Source organism: Morus notabilis, unplaced genomic scaffold, assembly GCF_000414095.1.
Source record: "Morus notabilis unplaced genomic scaffold, ASM41409v2 Scaffold147, whole genome shotgun sequence".
Lineage (NCBI taxonomy): Eukaryota > Viridiplantae > Streptophyta > Magnoliopsida > Rosales > Moraceae > Morus > Morus notabilis.
In genome coordinates this window covers 36338-48866 of record NW_010359797.1, presented here as the reverse complement: position 1 = coordinate 48866, position 12529 = coordinate 36338, and the positions used below count along the sequence as shown (strand labels likewise).

The following is a 12529-nucleotide window of genomic DNA, read 5'->3' as shown; positions in this document are numbered from 1 at the left end:
AGTAAGGGAGGTAGGGAAGTCGTGGAGAGAAATTATTAAGAATACCTCAGATGCTATAAATCTTGCCCAAAGCGCTTAATGTGAAGTATTTGAATGTGAACAACAGTGGCTCACACAGAAGTAAGAGGACAAAGCAATAAATTGTAGCAAACCTTAGGAAACGCGGATAGTTAAGTGAGCAAAGAAATAAATGGGGAGAAGAGACTCAAAAAGCTAATAGACACAGATGTAATAATGCTTTTATGCGGCAGTTATGGTTCAGATATGGAATGTTCTCAGCAATGTGTAATAAATAAATCATGGCTGCCTAGTAATGGAAACTGCACAAAAGGATAGAATGTTACATCCATCACATAGGTTATAGTTTGCATGCGACACAATTAATAAGGAGAGTGATATATAAAGTTGTCCAATGACTACCAGGTGAAATGAAAGGAGGAAAAAAACAGCGACACTAACGCATCAATAAAGTTTATAATGCTCAACAGAAGGTAGTAAGAGAAGTGGAAAAGACAGACATCAAAAAGGAATAAATGAAACAATGAAAAGATCAAGACTCTTGTCATAAGAGGGCCAAAATAAAATAGCAGTCTCTTTTTTTTCCCTTGACATTTTTTTTTTTTTTTTGCATGAGACGAATGAAATACCAAACACAAAGAAAGCAAGAGCCCCGGAATAAGTCAAAACAACAAAGGAGAAATTATGAAAGAATCTAACTCAAAAACAATAAAATGAGGATTCAAGTAGGGAAAATATGTTCACAGCAATCTCTGGACAATTTACATGAGACTCAACACATTAAAATCAATTGTAATCATCATCACCACGTAAAAAAGCTGAACGAAACTACTATAAATAAAGATATGTGCGTATATGTATAACACCGAACTAAGAGACCGAGGAAGGAAAAAGAAGTGGGGACAAAACAGCTAAATCAACGCGTGAGAACTAAAAAGACCAAGCAGCCCCTACATGGAAGGAGGAAAGATGAAGGGAAAAAGGACAAAACGGGCATTCCACTGCAGGGGGAACAGTATTTGCAACAAAACGCACAAACAGGAAGTTAATATATGAGTACGATGTAGTAAGGAAATACAAAATAGAATGAAGACACATAATAGGACAAGAACAATGAACGTTAGGACATATTATAAATAAATTAATATTAAGTAAGAGGCTTGTCTTTTTTTCCCTCCACATTGTGCATGATAATCCTTCAATGAAATAGCAATACCAAAGAAGCAAAGGCGTTAGAACAGGGAGAGAAACCAAAATAGGAACAGCCAAAAGGTTTTAAGCCTAGAAGGACAAAAAGTAGCCAAAGTGGGAATTTGATGGAGGAAAATGCATTGACAACAACTTTTTAATAAATTATCCAAAACATGCGATATGAAGATTAGCTAGAATGATTATGGCCTGATTAGAAAACCGAATGAAGACTAAATATGTGAAACATGAACATTTAAGCACATATGTGATTAAGAAAGGAGTAAACAACAGATCAATCCATACTTACCAATCACTAATAAAACACAAAAGAAAAAAGATGCAAACCATTAGCATTCACCAAGAATGGAGCAGAATATTTCCCAACATTTTAGGTTGGCAGCATTTATGAACAGGGTGAGAAACAACTTATCAGAACATTCAGCAAGGGAATTGATATATGTAGTGTGAGTAACAACAGTTATAAAGTCGCGTGTAGAAACTATTAACAATACCTCAAACACTATAAACCCTCCCTAATGTGCCAAATGTGGACCAATTGAACGCGAACGGCAGTCAATGATGCAGTAGCAATAGGATGAGGCAACAGACAATAACAAACCTTAGAAAATACAAATAATAAAGTAAATGAGCAAACAAACAAATGGGCAAAAGAGGCTTAAAAATGTAATAGACACAGGCATAACAATGTTTTCAGCCAGCAACTGTGGCTTAGATATAGAATGTTCCCAGCAATGTATGATAAATAGATTATGGCTGCCTACTATGACAACTGCACAAAAGGGCACAATGTTATATCCACCACACACATTATAGGTCATATATGTTACAAAATAAATAAGCGGAGCAATATATAAAGTTGTCCAAAGACTACCAGGTGAATTGAAAGACAAAGGAAAAAAAAAAAGAAAGCAATAAAACTTGCGATTTATGACGAAGGAAAGTAAGAGAAACGTGAAAAAGAAAGACATCAAGAAGTAACAAATAAAGCAATGAGGAGATGAAGAGCATCATCAGGGGATCAAAATAAAATAGGAGGGTCCCTGTTTTGTTCCCCCTACAATTTTTTTTGTAAGAAGAGGATAGAAAAGTCAAAGCTCTGTAGTTGAAAAAGAAATTGATACTTATAAATAGTTTTTGAACGAAACTGAAAATACAAAGAAGGCAAAGGCCTCGCATTAAGTGGAAATGACAGGAGAAATCAGTGAAAAATCCAACACAAAAATAGGGGATAAAAATAGAATCTAAATAAGGGAAACATATTCACAGCAATCTTTGAACAAATTATACAAAACTCAACAGATCAAAATGAATAATGATCATCATTACCACGTGAAAAAAACTTATGAAAACTGAGATAGATAAAGGCACAGACATATATACGTGTGACTGGGAAATAAATAAGGAGGTCAACATATAAATATCATATACTGAGCAAATACAAAGGAAAACAAAGGCAGATAACAAAACAGAAACAACACAATTAATACCGCCACAGTAGAGCGACACATCGCTAAAAATTATATAAAGGTATGGATAGGGATTGTTAACAGTACCTGGAGCGTTATAAATATTGCCTCAAGTCTGAATTATCAGCCAACCAAATGTGAGTAGAAGGAGTAAAAGCTAGAGAGATAAAAGGATCAAGCAGTAAATGATGGATGATGAAATAGAACAGTAAATGATGGAAGGTGAGGTAGGGAAGTAAAGACGTGAAATGCAATGGAAAGAAGCAAAGATATGCATGACAAATTTATGTACAGCTATATTCTTAAATACAAAAGCAGAGAATAGTTGCGTAGCCTGTAACAACGCCACACGTGAGAGCATATAGTCGTTGGACCAAAGATGAGAGACAAAGATCCCCTAACTAAATAGCAAAAAAAAAAAAAAAAAAGAAAGAAAGAAAAAAGAAAAAAACCATTGTTTATAATAAGGAAAAGGCAAAAAAAAAAAAAAAAACAGAGAGAAACACCAATATAACAATGAGCTCCCAATATAACAATGAGCTCGAGAAAGGGAAACGGAAAGGGAAAAAAAAGTAAAAAGTGTCTATATATATATATATTTGCATAAACTTTTCACCCTCCTCAGGCAGGGAGAAAATCAAGGTTTCATTTAATACTTTTGCAACAAAATGTGTATAAATCATCAACGTGGTAAGAAAAATCAACATTGTAGACTCTACAGATCACCAATTCAATAAATGTAGGAGAAGAAGATGGAGATCAAGCAGAAACAACACGGAACTATGTGGAGAAAAATCCCTCTCTAAACAAAAGGATCTATCAAGAACAAAGGAGAACTATCGCGTGGGAATTTTTCAAAAACCATGTATGCCAACTAATAATAAATTATTTCTAATCTCAGCCAACACTAAAAAATCTAAACAGATAAGGGACAAAAGCAAATAACGGGAAAAAACATCGAAGAAGGTATTAAAATGCAGATTAAAACCACGAATCAAATGCAGATTAAAACCACGAATCAAACGGACATGGAAGCCACCGAGGAAAAGGGAGAAGACCTGCACTAAAACCCAGGTGAAATTTTAGTAAAGACCAAAAAATCTAAACAAATGAAGTACAAAAGCAAAGGACGGAGAAATGTATGGAAAGAGAAGTGAAAACCTGCGGCAAAAAAAAAAAAGCACAAACTTGCAATTGCCCAAAAGCAGACAAAAACCGAAACTAAAACCACGAATGAAGTGAGCGTAGAGGCAGCCCAGAAAAACCAAAGAGATCTGCACGAAGACCTAAATAAATTGAAGGACCATTCAACAAAATCAGAGAGCAAAATCGAGCCAATGCCACAAACAGGAACGGCCGAAGAAAGCATGAGAAAAAAGGGATAGAATCCCAAAATTTCTCCTAAAATTAGACCGGAGAGACCTGCACCAAAACCCGGATGAATCGAAGGATCATCCAAGAAAACCACGAAGAAAAATAGAACCAAAGCCACAAACAAAAACAACCGAAAAGGAGAGGAAACAGAAGGGATAAGATCCTAAAATTTCCCCCAAATCACAGCCAAAAATCATGCACCAAAAACCACATGAGCCGGAGGAACCATCTAACAAAACCACGGGGAAAAATCAAACCAAAGCAACAAATAAAAACACCCGAAGAAGAGAAGTGAAAGAAAGAATAAAACCCTATCATTTCCCCCAAAATGAGACAAAAAAAGACAAGGAAAACCAAAGCATCGAAGCAAAAATGGGCAGAGGCAAGGAAAACCAAAGCATCCAATCAAAAATGGGTGGCAGCCAGCGAAAGGAGAGGAATGAGAGAAGATTGAAAGAGCAACAGAGAACCACCAGTTACAAAATCACCAAAGGTACTAAACCAAAAAGCCCAGGAAAGAAAAGAGCAGAGTACCAAGAACGACTGGAAGTGAGGGAGGCGCAGAGAATGAGGGCATCGAAGAGGTAAGAGAAGTTAGAAAAATCCAGAAGCTTCTGCAAAGAAGTAAAGAGTAAAGCCAATGAAAGAGGACAACGGAAAGACAAAAAGGCCCAAACCAATAAAAGTACACAAAAGGCCACGGGCATAAGAAGGAGAAGAGGAGAAAGCAAAAGGATGAAACCAGAAAAAAAGAAAAGCAGAAGGGCAAAATCAGAAAAGCAACCCATCAGACACGCGGTAAAAGACCAAACCGCCCATGCACCAGCAAAGAAGGGAACAGTAAATCGAGAGTAAAAGCGTCATTTCACTGTAGAAGGAACAGTAAATTGAGCCTTGATGAACATTAATCCAAAGCTCTCTTAGTATATTTATAATTTTGTGGTCTTTGTGATTACAGATGTAACGATTTACCACTTCATACTGACTGGTGATTAACATTAGAGATGTTAATTTGGCTACGCTACTCACTGACAATGGAACGACCTGAGACTGACGATGGAATGACATGAGGATTTTGAAACGAGCACGCCACGACACGAAAGATAATATTATTATAAATTTTATTTTCTTAAGTACCTATTTATTAAAAATACTCTTTTTAAAAAATTTTATCTTTTGATAAATTTTATTTTAAAAGGTAGAAATATATATTTTAATATTAAGAGGTAGAAATAAAAATAGATTTTATTTTAAGAGTATTTTTAAAAATTATCCTTATACAAGCTCATGGTTGACAAAACAGAGAGCTTGAACACACGAATTGAGACAAAAAATAAAAAATTAAAAAAAAAAGATAAATACTCTTTAAAACGTACGAATTTAGATAAGATTAAAAATTACAACTCATATACTCTTAAAGATAAATTCAGTATTTCTTAAAAAAAAAAAAAATTTGTTTATGGGCTTTTCATCTCTCAGGCAGAGTTTTTGAAAGTTTGCTTATTTATTTAGAACTAGCACTTTTGTGAGAAATCCAACATCTCAACCACAAAAATGGAAAAAAGAAAAAGAAAACATTTAATAACAAAATTAGACATAGACATTCCAATTTTTCATATTTCAATAAAAAAAGGACAATAATTAATAGACTAATTAACCAATAACAGTCCTGAATTCGTAACCACATATCTTAAACTGAAGTCTTCGCTCTCTATACGGCTTGCAAATTACATTTCAAAGCTTGAAATGATCCAACGCAGAAGTCCCATCAAGGCCCTTGGAAATATAATAGGCAGTATAATCCCTCACAGTAGTTTCTCTGTATTTTGGAGGATTGGTTTCTGATAACAATTCCTTGATGGGTCCGTAGAGTTTTGTTGATGGCAGCAAATGAGTGCAGAAAAAGCTTGCAATCGATACTCTGGGACCTACATGACTCGCCAATACTCTATGCTGAGCACTTTTGAATCTGTCATTTGATATAAGCTGGAAAAAAAAAGAGAAAAGAACAGAAACAGAAAACAAAAGGTAAAGAAAAAAATGTATAGTCATGTACAATAAATGTAAAACCTCTAGTGAATATATTCACTTGTCTCGTTTTATTCTCCATTGTACTCTTTTAAAAGTTTATCTTCTAAAATTTAAAAAATACACAATTTTGACCCCTGCCTTTTTTTTTTTTTTTTGGAGAATAATTTTGACCCCTACTTTAATACACTGTCAATTGGTTTAGACAAAATTTAACACCGGAATTACACGTGAAAGTTTTCAAGAGAGATATAACAAGCAGATATAAAAGGAAGCCAAAAATAGAAAAAAAAATCAATAAAGAAGAAAAACCAGATCTCGGCTAGGATCATGATAAGGCCTTTTATTTTAGATCTGATTTTTTCTTTTTAGATATATTTTCTTCAAATCTGCTTTTGTTATATATTTTTTATTTTTTATTTTATTTTTTACAGTCCCTCTTAAAACTCCACTTGTGATCCCATACTAATATTTTTGTCCGAAATAAACAGTCTATTAACAGATAGAATCCAAAATTGTGTTTCTCAAAATTCGAGGTAACTAAGGCTAGTTCACTTCGCTGATTCGAGTTTGTAATTCGAGTTAAGATGTAATTTTATGTGAGAGTTTTTTATTGTAGCAAAAAGGTTAGATGTGACTGTTTCTGAAAACTTTTTACTGTAGCAAAACTCAAATTTTAAACTCGAATCGGTGAAGTGAACGGAGCCTAAATATTCAAAAACGAGTGTTATGAGTCCAATTCAAACAAATGAATATTCTTAGAGGCTATCGGAGAAAATAATTCTGCGTATTTTCTTTTCATAACTCGAATCACATTATAAAAATATGCTTAAAGTTAATTTTAACAAAAATTTAAATTTAATTTTTTAATTATAATATTTTTTCTCGTATAAAATTTACTTTTAACTAAAATTCTACGTGTTATGCTAACGTCGGATATGGGACGGTACAAGTACTCGTTCGGTTCGCTAATTTGAGTTTTTAATTCGAGTTGAGATGTGATGTTGTGTGAGAGCTTTTTACTATAGCAAAAAAGTTAGATGTGATTGTTTCTGAGAACTTTTTACTGTAATAAAATTCGAATTCTAAACTCGAATCAGCAAAATGAATGGGTCAAGAGTTAACTCAGTAAAAATACTTGCCTGCATAAGATCTCCAAGGTTGACAACTAATGCTCCGGGATGAGGCGGTACGTCAGTCCACTTATTGTCGTATAAAATTTGCAGACCACCAATGTGGTCTTGTAGTAGCACAGTAAGAAAGTCATTGTCGGCGTGTTCAGTCGTGCCAACAGTTAATTCTGGGTGTGGACATGCAGGATAGTAATGGCCTAAAATTGCTACACCCTCTGAACAATCCATGTCGTTTAAGTAGTTTGGTTTTAGTCCCAAAGCCTCCGATAGCAACTCAAACAGTAAAATCCCCACTTTCATTACTTGCTTTGAGTACTCCATAAGTACGTCTCTGCAAAAATTTAAAAGTACTATAACTTGAGAAAACAAGAATAATCACAAAGAAATGACATCAAACTAAAAAAGACAAGGAAGAGTAACTAAAACGAACATAAAAAGAAGAAACGATATCAATAAAAACAAACAATAACAAGAAGGGAAATACCACAGTAGAAAGTAGCCCAAAACATGCACGGACAAAAACAACAATATTTCAAAATGAATAAATAACATCACACCAGAAACAGTATAGAAAGATTTAATAAGAACATTAACTTTGAAACGACAGCTCAAAACACTACTTCAGCGTTGATAAAGACAATAACTCAAAAACGACAACACTAACATAAATAATGAAACACTATGGAAGCATCTAAAAATACATGAACTTTACTGTGGACATTAACCTCAAGTAAGCACAAAATCAAATAATAACAACAATAATAATAATAATAATAAAATAGAAAAACGTCAATACAAGGAAAATAATGTCAGGGCCAAACAAAAAGACGACAGAAACTTGAAAGAAAAAAAAAGTAAATAAACATTATAGTCAGGGCCAAACAAAAAGGCCTCCATTATATTTTTATTGAAGAGAAAACAGCCACATTTTTAATGGAGTACGAAAATTGGAATCTTTCGCTCACAAGATACATTTTTTAATAATATTTCCAACTATAAAATGTTTCGAACAGAATATTTCACACGCAACTTTTCTTTTCTTTTTTTTTTTTTTTTTTTTTTTCTGAATCACCCTTGACTTTTACTTACATTACGGAACTTCCTTAATCAAACATAATTACCACTACAAAAAACTTAACCTTTAGTCACAAACCCTTAGCTACAATAAAAAAAATAAAAAAAAATAAAAACTGTTACTAAATGTGAGATATAGTCACAAGTCTTGACTAATACAGTTATAGTGACAACAATACGAATTCACAAACTCTTAAAGACAATTATGGAAGATAAAATTATGAGGATTTAATTAGTTTTTATAATATAAATTATAAATTTGTACGATCCTTAATAAAAAGGATAAATACGTTCTAAGAAAGGATTTAATTCTTTTATGATTATGCTAAATAAAAATAGCATACTACAGGTTAATCTCACCATCTGAATGAGTGCTTATTTACAAAACTTAACATTAAATGATAGAAGATCTGGGTGAGTAGAGAATTATGCTATAACTGAAAAGCAGGTAAGTATCAGTAGTTTATTTTTGTCTATCACACAAACAAACTTACTCTTCCATGTTGCACAGAATTGTGCATATTACATGCTCAATGAATGTTAGAATAAGAATGGTATCTCTTGAATGATGTATGATGTTATGAATGTTTCAAGATGTATGATATTATGAATGTACTTATGGACTTTAAGTACTAGTAGAATTTCAATCTGTGAAAAGTCTGGGTCAAAGTCAAAGTCAAAGTCAGCAAAAAGTTAAACAATCACAAAAAGTCAAATGGATAGAAATGCATAAAGATGCATAACAAGATTAAAATTACTGTCATACTGAGAAAAGATGACAGTAAAATGACGTATAAAGAAATGATGATAAAAGACAAAAATAAACTAATACTGTTTGTATTGGTCTTCGCAAGGAAATGTTATTATGTTTATGAATAAAATGAAACATGTGAGTGAGTTGGTTTTGGTTAGCTACCCCACTCCTAACTAGTTATGCGCACAATAGTACAACAAGATGGAGCCCGTACGAAGTAAAAGACATGAAATTATAAGACGACAACCGTTCTACATGAGAGTACGGAAGTCATAAGTAAAAGACATGAAAGTATACGACAACCGTTCCACATGAGAGTACATAAGTCGTAAAAAAGTATGAAATGAAAGAAAAGAAAACGTAATACCAAGGTCGTTCAGAATGTTAGAAAAGAATACTAACGACACAAGAATGAAAATTAACTGAACTATGAAATAAGAATGACATAAGAATGAAAATTGAAGGAAGTACAAAATAAGAAAAGAAGAAGTATAATACAATAAATGTTATGAGTGTTTAGAAATTGAGTTAGGATGTACGATGTCAATGCACATATGGGTGTGCATTATTGTATGCTTTTATTATGACCTACTGTTACTTGCTGAGTGAAAGTTCATTACGGGCTCATTTAGTTCGCTGATTCGAATTTTTAATTCGAGTTAAGATGTGACTTTATGTGAGAGCTTTTTACTGTAGCAAAAAAGTTAGATGTGATTGTTCCTGAGAGCTTTTTACTGTAGTAAAACTTGAATTCTAAACTCGAATCAGCGAAATGAACGGGGCCTACGTTTGTTCATGTTGTAGGAATCTCAGATAAGACACCAGCTCTCTGAAATCTATATGCTGGGCGTGCAGAAAAGGATGAAGCAGTGAGATGTGGGCAAGTGGGTAATGGGATCTACACACTATTGGTAAACGCTGTAAAGTATTTAAAGTAAACTATATTTATGGATATGGTTACGTTATGTAATGAAAAGTAAAGGTTATGTAATAGGTTATGTGATGTAAGTAAAGACCACGAGACTATGAAGCGATGCAAAGCAACCTCAAGTCACAAAGTATTTTTATGTACTAATGATGCTATGATGTAAAAGATAATTTAAGATTATGTTCGCGTGGAAAAGGAAAAACAAACGTAGCTAAATATTCATAGCTATAAGTAGTTGATGTTAAGGCATAAGTTAAATACGTACATATTATTAATGATCAGAAGTAAGGGTCGTCACAGTGCGAGTTTCGAGTCGACCTTGTCGTCGACTCACTACTCGAATTTTTAGCCCCAGTAAATTGTATACAATGACACCCTCTTTCTAGAACATATTTGTTGTGTGGAAAAATGTGACGGACACATGGACGAACGAAAATGCGACACGTGGCCTTGACTACTCCCCACCAAGCAAAAACCCTCGACGCCTACGGACCCCTCCTATTCCGCTGGAAAGCGCGAAGGCCAAATTACGACGACGATCCCTTATGACGTCGACAGATTGCGCCGTAGACACGAAGATCCCTCGACCGCAAAAAGGACCCAAAGAGGGCGATTGGGCCAAGCAGCGCTGACGACGAAGGGAACGTTCTTTAGAAGACGTGACGAGTTGCGTGCAAAAGTAGAAGACGTCTGCAGGCATTAATTGCAAGCTCTCCAACCGCCCCACACAGGGAACAGAAAAGTATTACGGAGAAGCACAGAGCCATAATAGGAGACTAATTGACTGAGTGAACAGTGATGATTAGTGGGCTACGTCTGGGCCTACCAAGGAAGAGCACTTGAGTGCTCCCACCTAGAAAGGAAACCCCTTAAGCAAAGGAAGCCCAGTATAAAAGGAGGAAGACCCCCAGTAAGACAGGGGTTGAGAGATTCCAGAAAAGAGAAAAAAAGATTGAATAAGAGCAATTGTTGTAAATTGTTACTTTCTCAAAATAAATACAAAATCACAGTGGATGTAGCTCTCATTATATGGAGTAAACTACTATAAAATTTCTTGTGTCGTTTATCTATGCATGATTTGGTTAATGCACAAATATACATATTCAACTAATCCTCACACGTTCACCATACACATACCGGTAATCCAAAAGGAAATCCAGAAATAACCCGACCCATTTTTATTGGAGAAATTTGACCGTCAACAATATTATTGAAGTAAAACCTAATATATTGTCATATACATAAAGGAGACCCTTGTTCATGACTCCATGGAAACACAACTTTGCGTAGCCTATAGTCACCTTTAAGAGCAATCTTCGTCTAAATAAATAAATTAATTAATCAATTAATAAAGAAGCTAAAAAGCAATCACTAAACAAATTCATTTTGTCCTAAAAAAATAAAAATTCAGCAAAAAAAAAAAGCCATTTTTTAACAAGCACAGCAATTTAGTAAACGAACATATATACATACCTGCATACTGCTGGCAAATCTTCAGGGTTGGGAACTTTCGGAGCCATACGACACAAAAACGAATCCCTCCAATTCGTCGTAGGAGCACTGTAAAGATCGAAGTTGCTGTTATAAATCAGCGGCTTCATTGGATCTCTGGTATAGTACTTTTTCTTCACCTCAGTGTCTTGCTCGTGAAAACGACGAACCCTATCTTTCATCTCCTCAAGAAGACTCTCCGGTATCCCATGATTGACTATTTGGAAGAACCCCCAGGTCTCCGCCGCCTCTCGAACACTCTCAACGATCTCCTTTCGCTTACCGGAATCTCCGATAATTAGTCCTCCGAGGTCTATGACCGGAATGCTTACCTGGGAATCTCCTGAAACTGGGATCTCTTTACCAGAATGTTTTCTACGGAATATATGAGGAATATCTGTGATCCCGGCATCGACGAGCCCTTTGACGCCGGCCTTTGTTTCGTCGAAAGCTTTTAGCGCGCTCAGTCTGTCGTATTCAGGCTTCAATTCGGCGCCTTTGCCTGTCGCTGCCATTTTTTTTTTTTTTTTTTTTTTTTTTGGTTTTTCAATAGAACTGAAGTTCTAGGTGAGCTAGAACCTTTGATCGATCTGCAATGAACTCAGGAAACGACGGAAAAAAAAAGGGAGAATCTTTTTATTTTATTTTTTTTGCTTTATTAGAAAGCTTCCACATTTTGCAATTTGTTGACTGAGTGACGCCTACATTTGGCATTATCATTTCCCACGTCAATGTTGGAATTGACATGTATTGATATCTTATACTTGTGGTGAGAGTTGAAAGTTTAGGCGGCGTTCCAGTTCTCCTTGTGGTGCTAGCAAATAGGATAAAGATGGTTCAATGTACCTTGGGCGTTTTTAGTAGCGTTTTTAAAATAATTTTATTTTGTATAAAAATAAAAAAAGATTATTTTAAAAATTATTTTGAAATCAATTTTATAATTATATTTGGTGTTTTTTAAAAGATTAAAAAAGTGAAATTATTTTATTATATTTATATTTATTTTAAGTCCATGTAATTAATAATTTTAAATTAATATATTAATTAATTA

General features: G+C 34.3%; 1 protein-coding gene across 1 annotated transcript; it reads right to left on the bottom strand.

The window, feature by feature from the left end:
• Positions 1–5687: 5687 nt before the first annotated feature.
• Positions 5688–12200, bottom strand: LOC21396002 (1-aminocyclopropane-1-carboxylate oxidase homolog 1). The gene is made up of 3 exons (XM_024163676.1): positions 11461–12200; positions 7241–7562; positions 5688–6056 (listed from the first exon to the last, which is right to left on the bottom strand). The coding sequence occupies exons 1-3, from the start codon at positions 11991–11993 to the stop codon at positions 5805–5807; spliced, it is 1107 nt and encodes a 368-aa protein (XP_024019444.1). The 5' UTR covers positions 11994–12200; the 3' UTR covers positions 5688–5804.
• Positions 12201–12529: the final 329 nt, after the last annotated feature.

Bases quoted from the DNA above. Each gene is read 5' to 3' on its own strand.
- LOC21396002 (XM_024163676.1), bottom strand. From the start codon at position 11,993: ATGGCAGCGACAGGCAAAGGCGCCGAATTGAAGCCTGAATACGACAGA. The intron at 7,563-11,460 runs GTATGTATATAT...AAATTTTTGCAG, and splicing joins GATTTGCCAGCAGTATGCAG to AGACGTACTTATGGAGTACT. The intron at 6,057-7,240 runs GCAAGTATTTTT...TTTTTTTTCCAG, and splicing joins ACCTTGGAGATCTTATGCAG to CTTATATCAAATGACAGATT.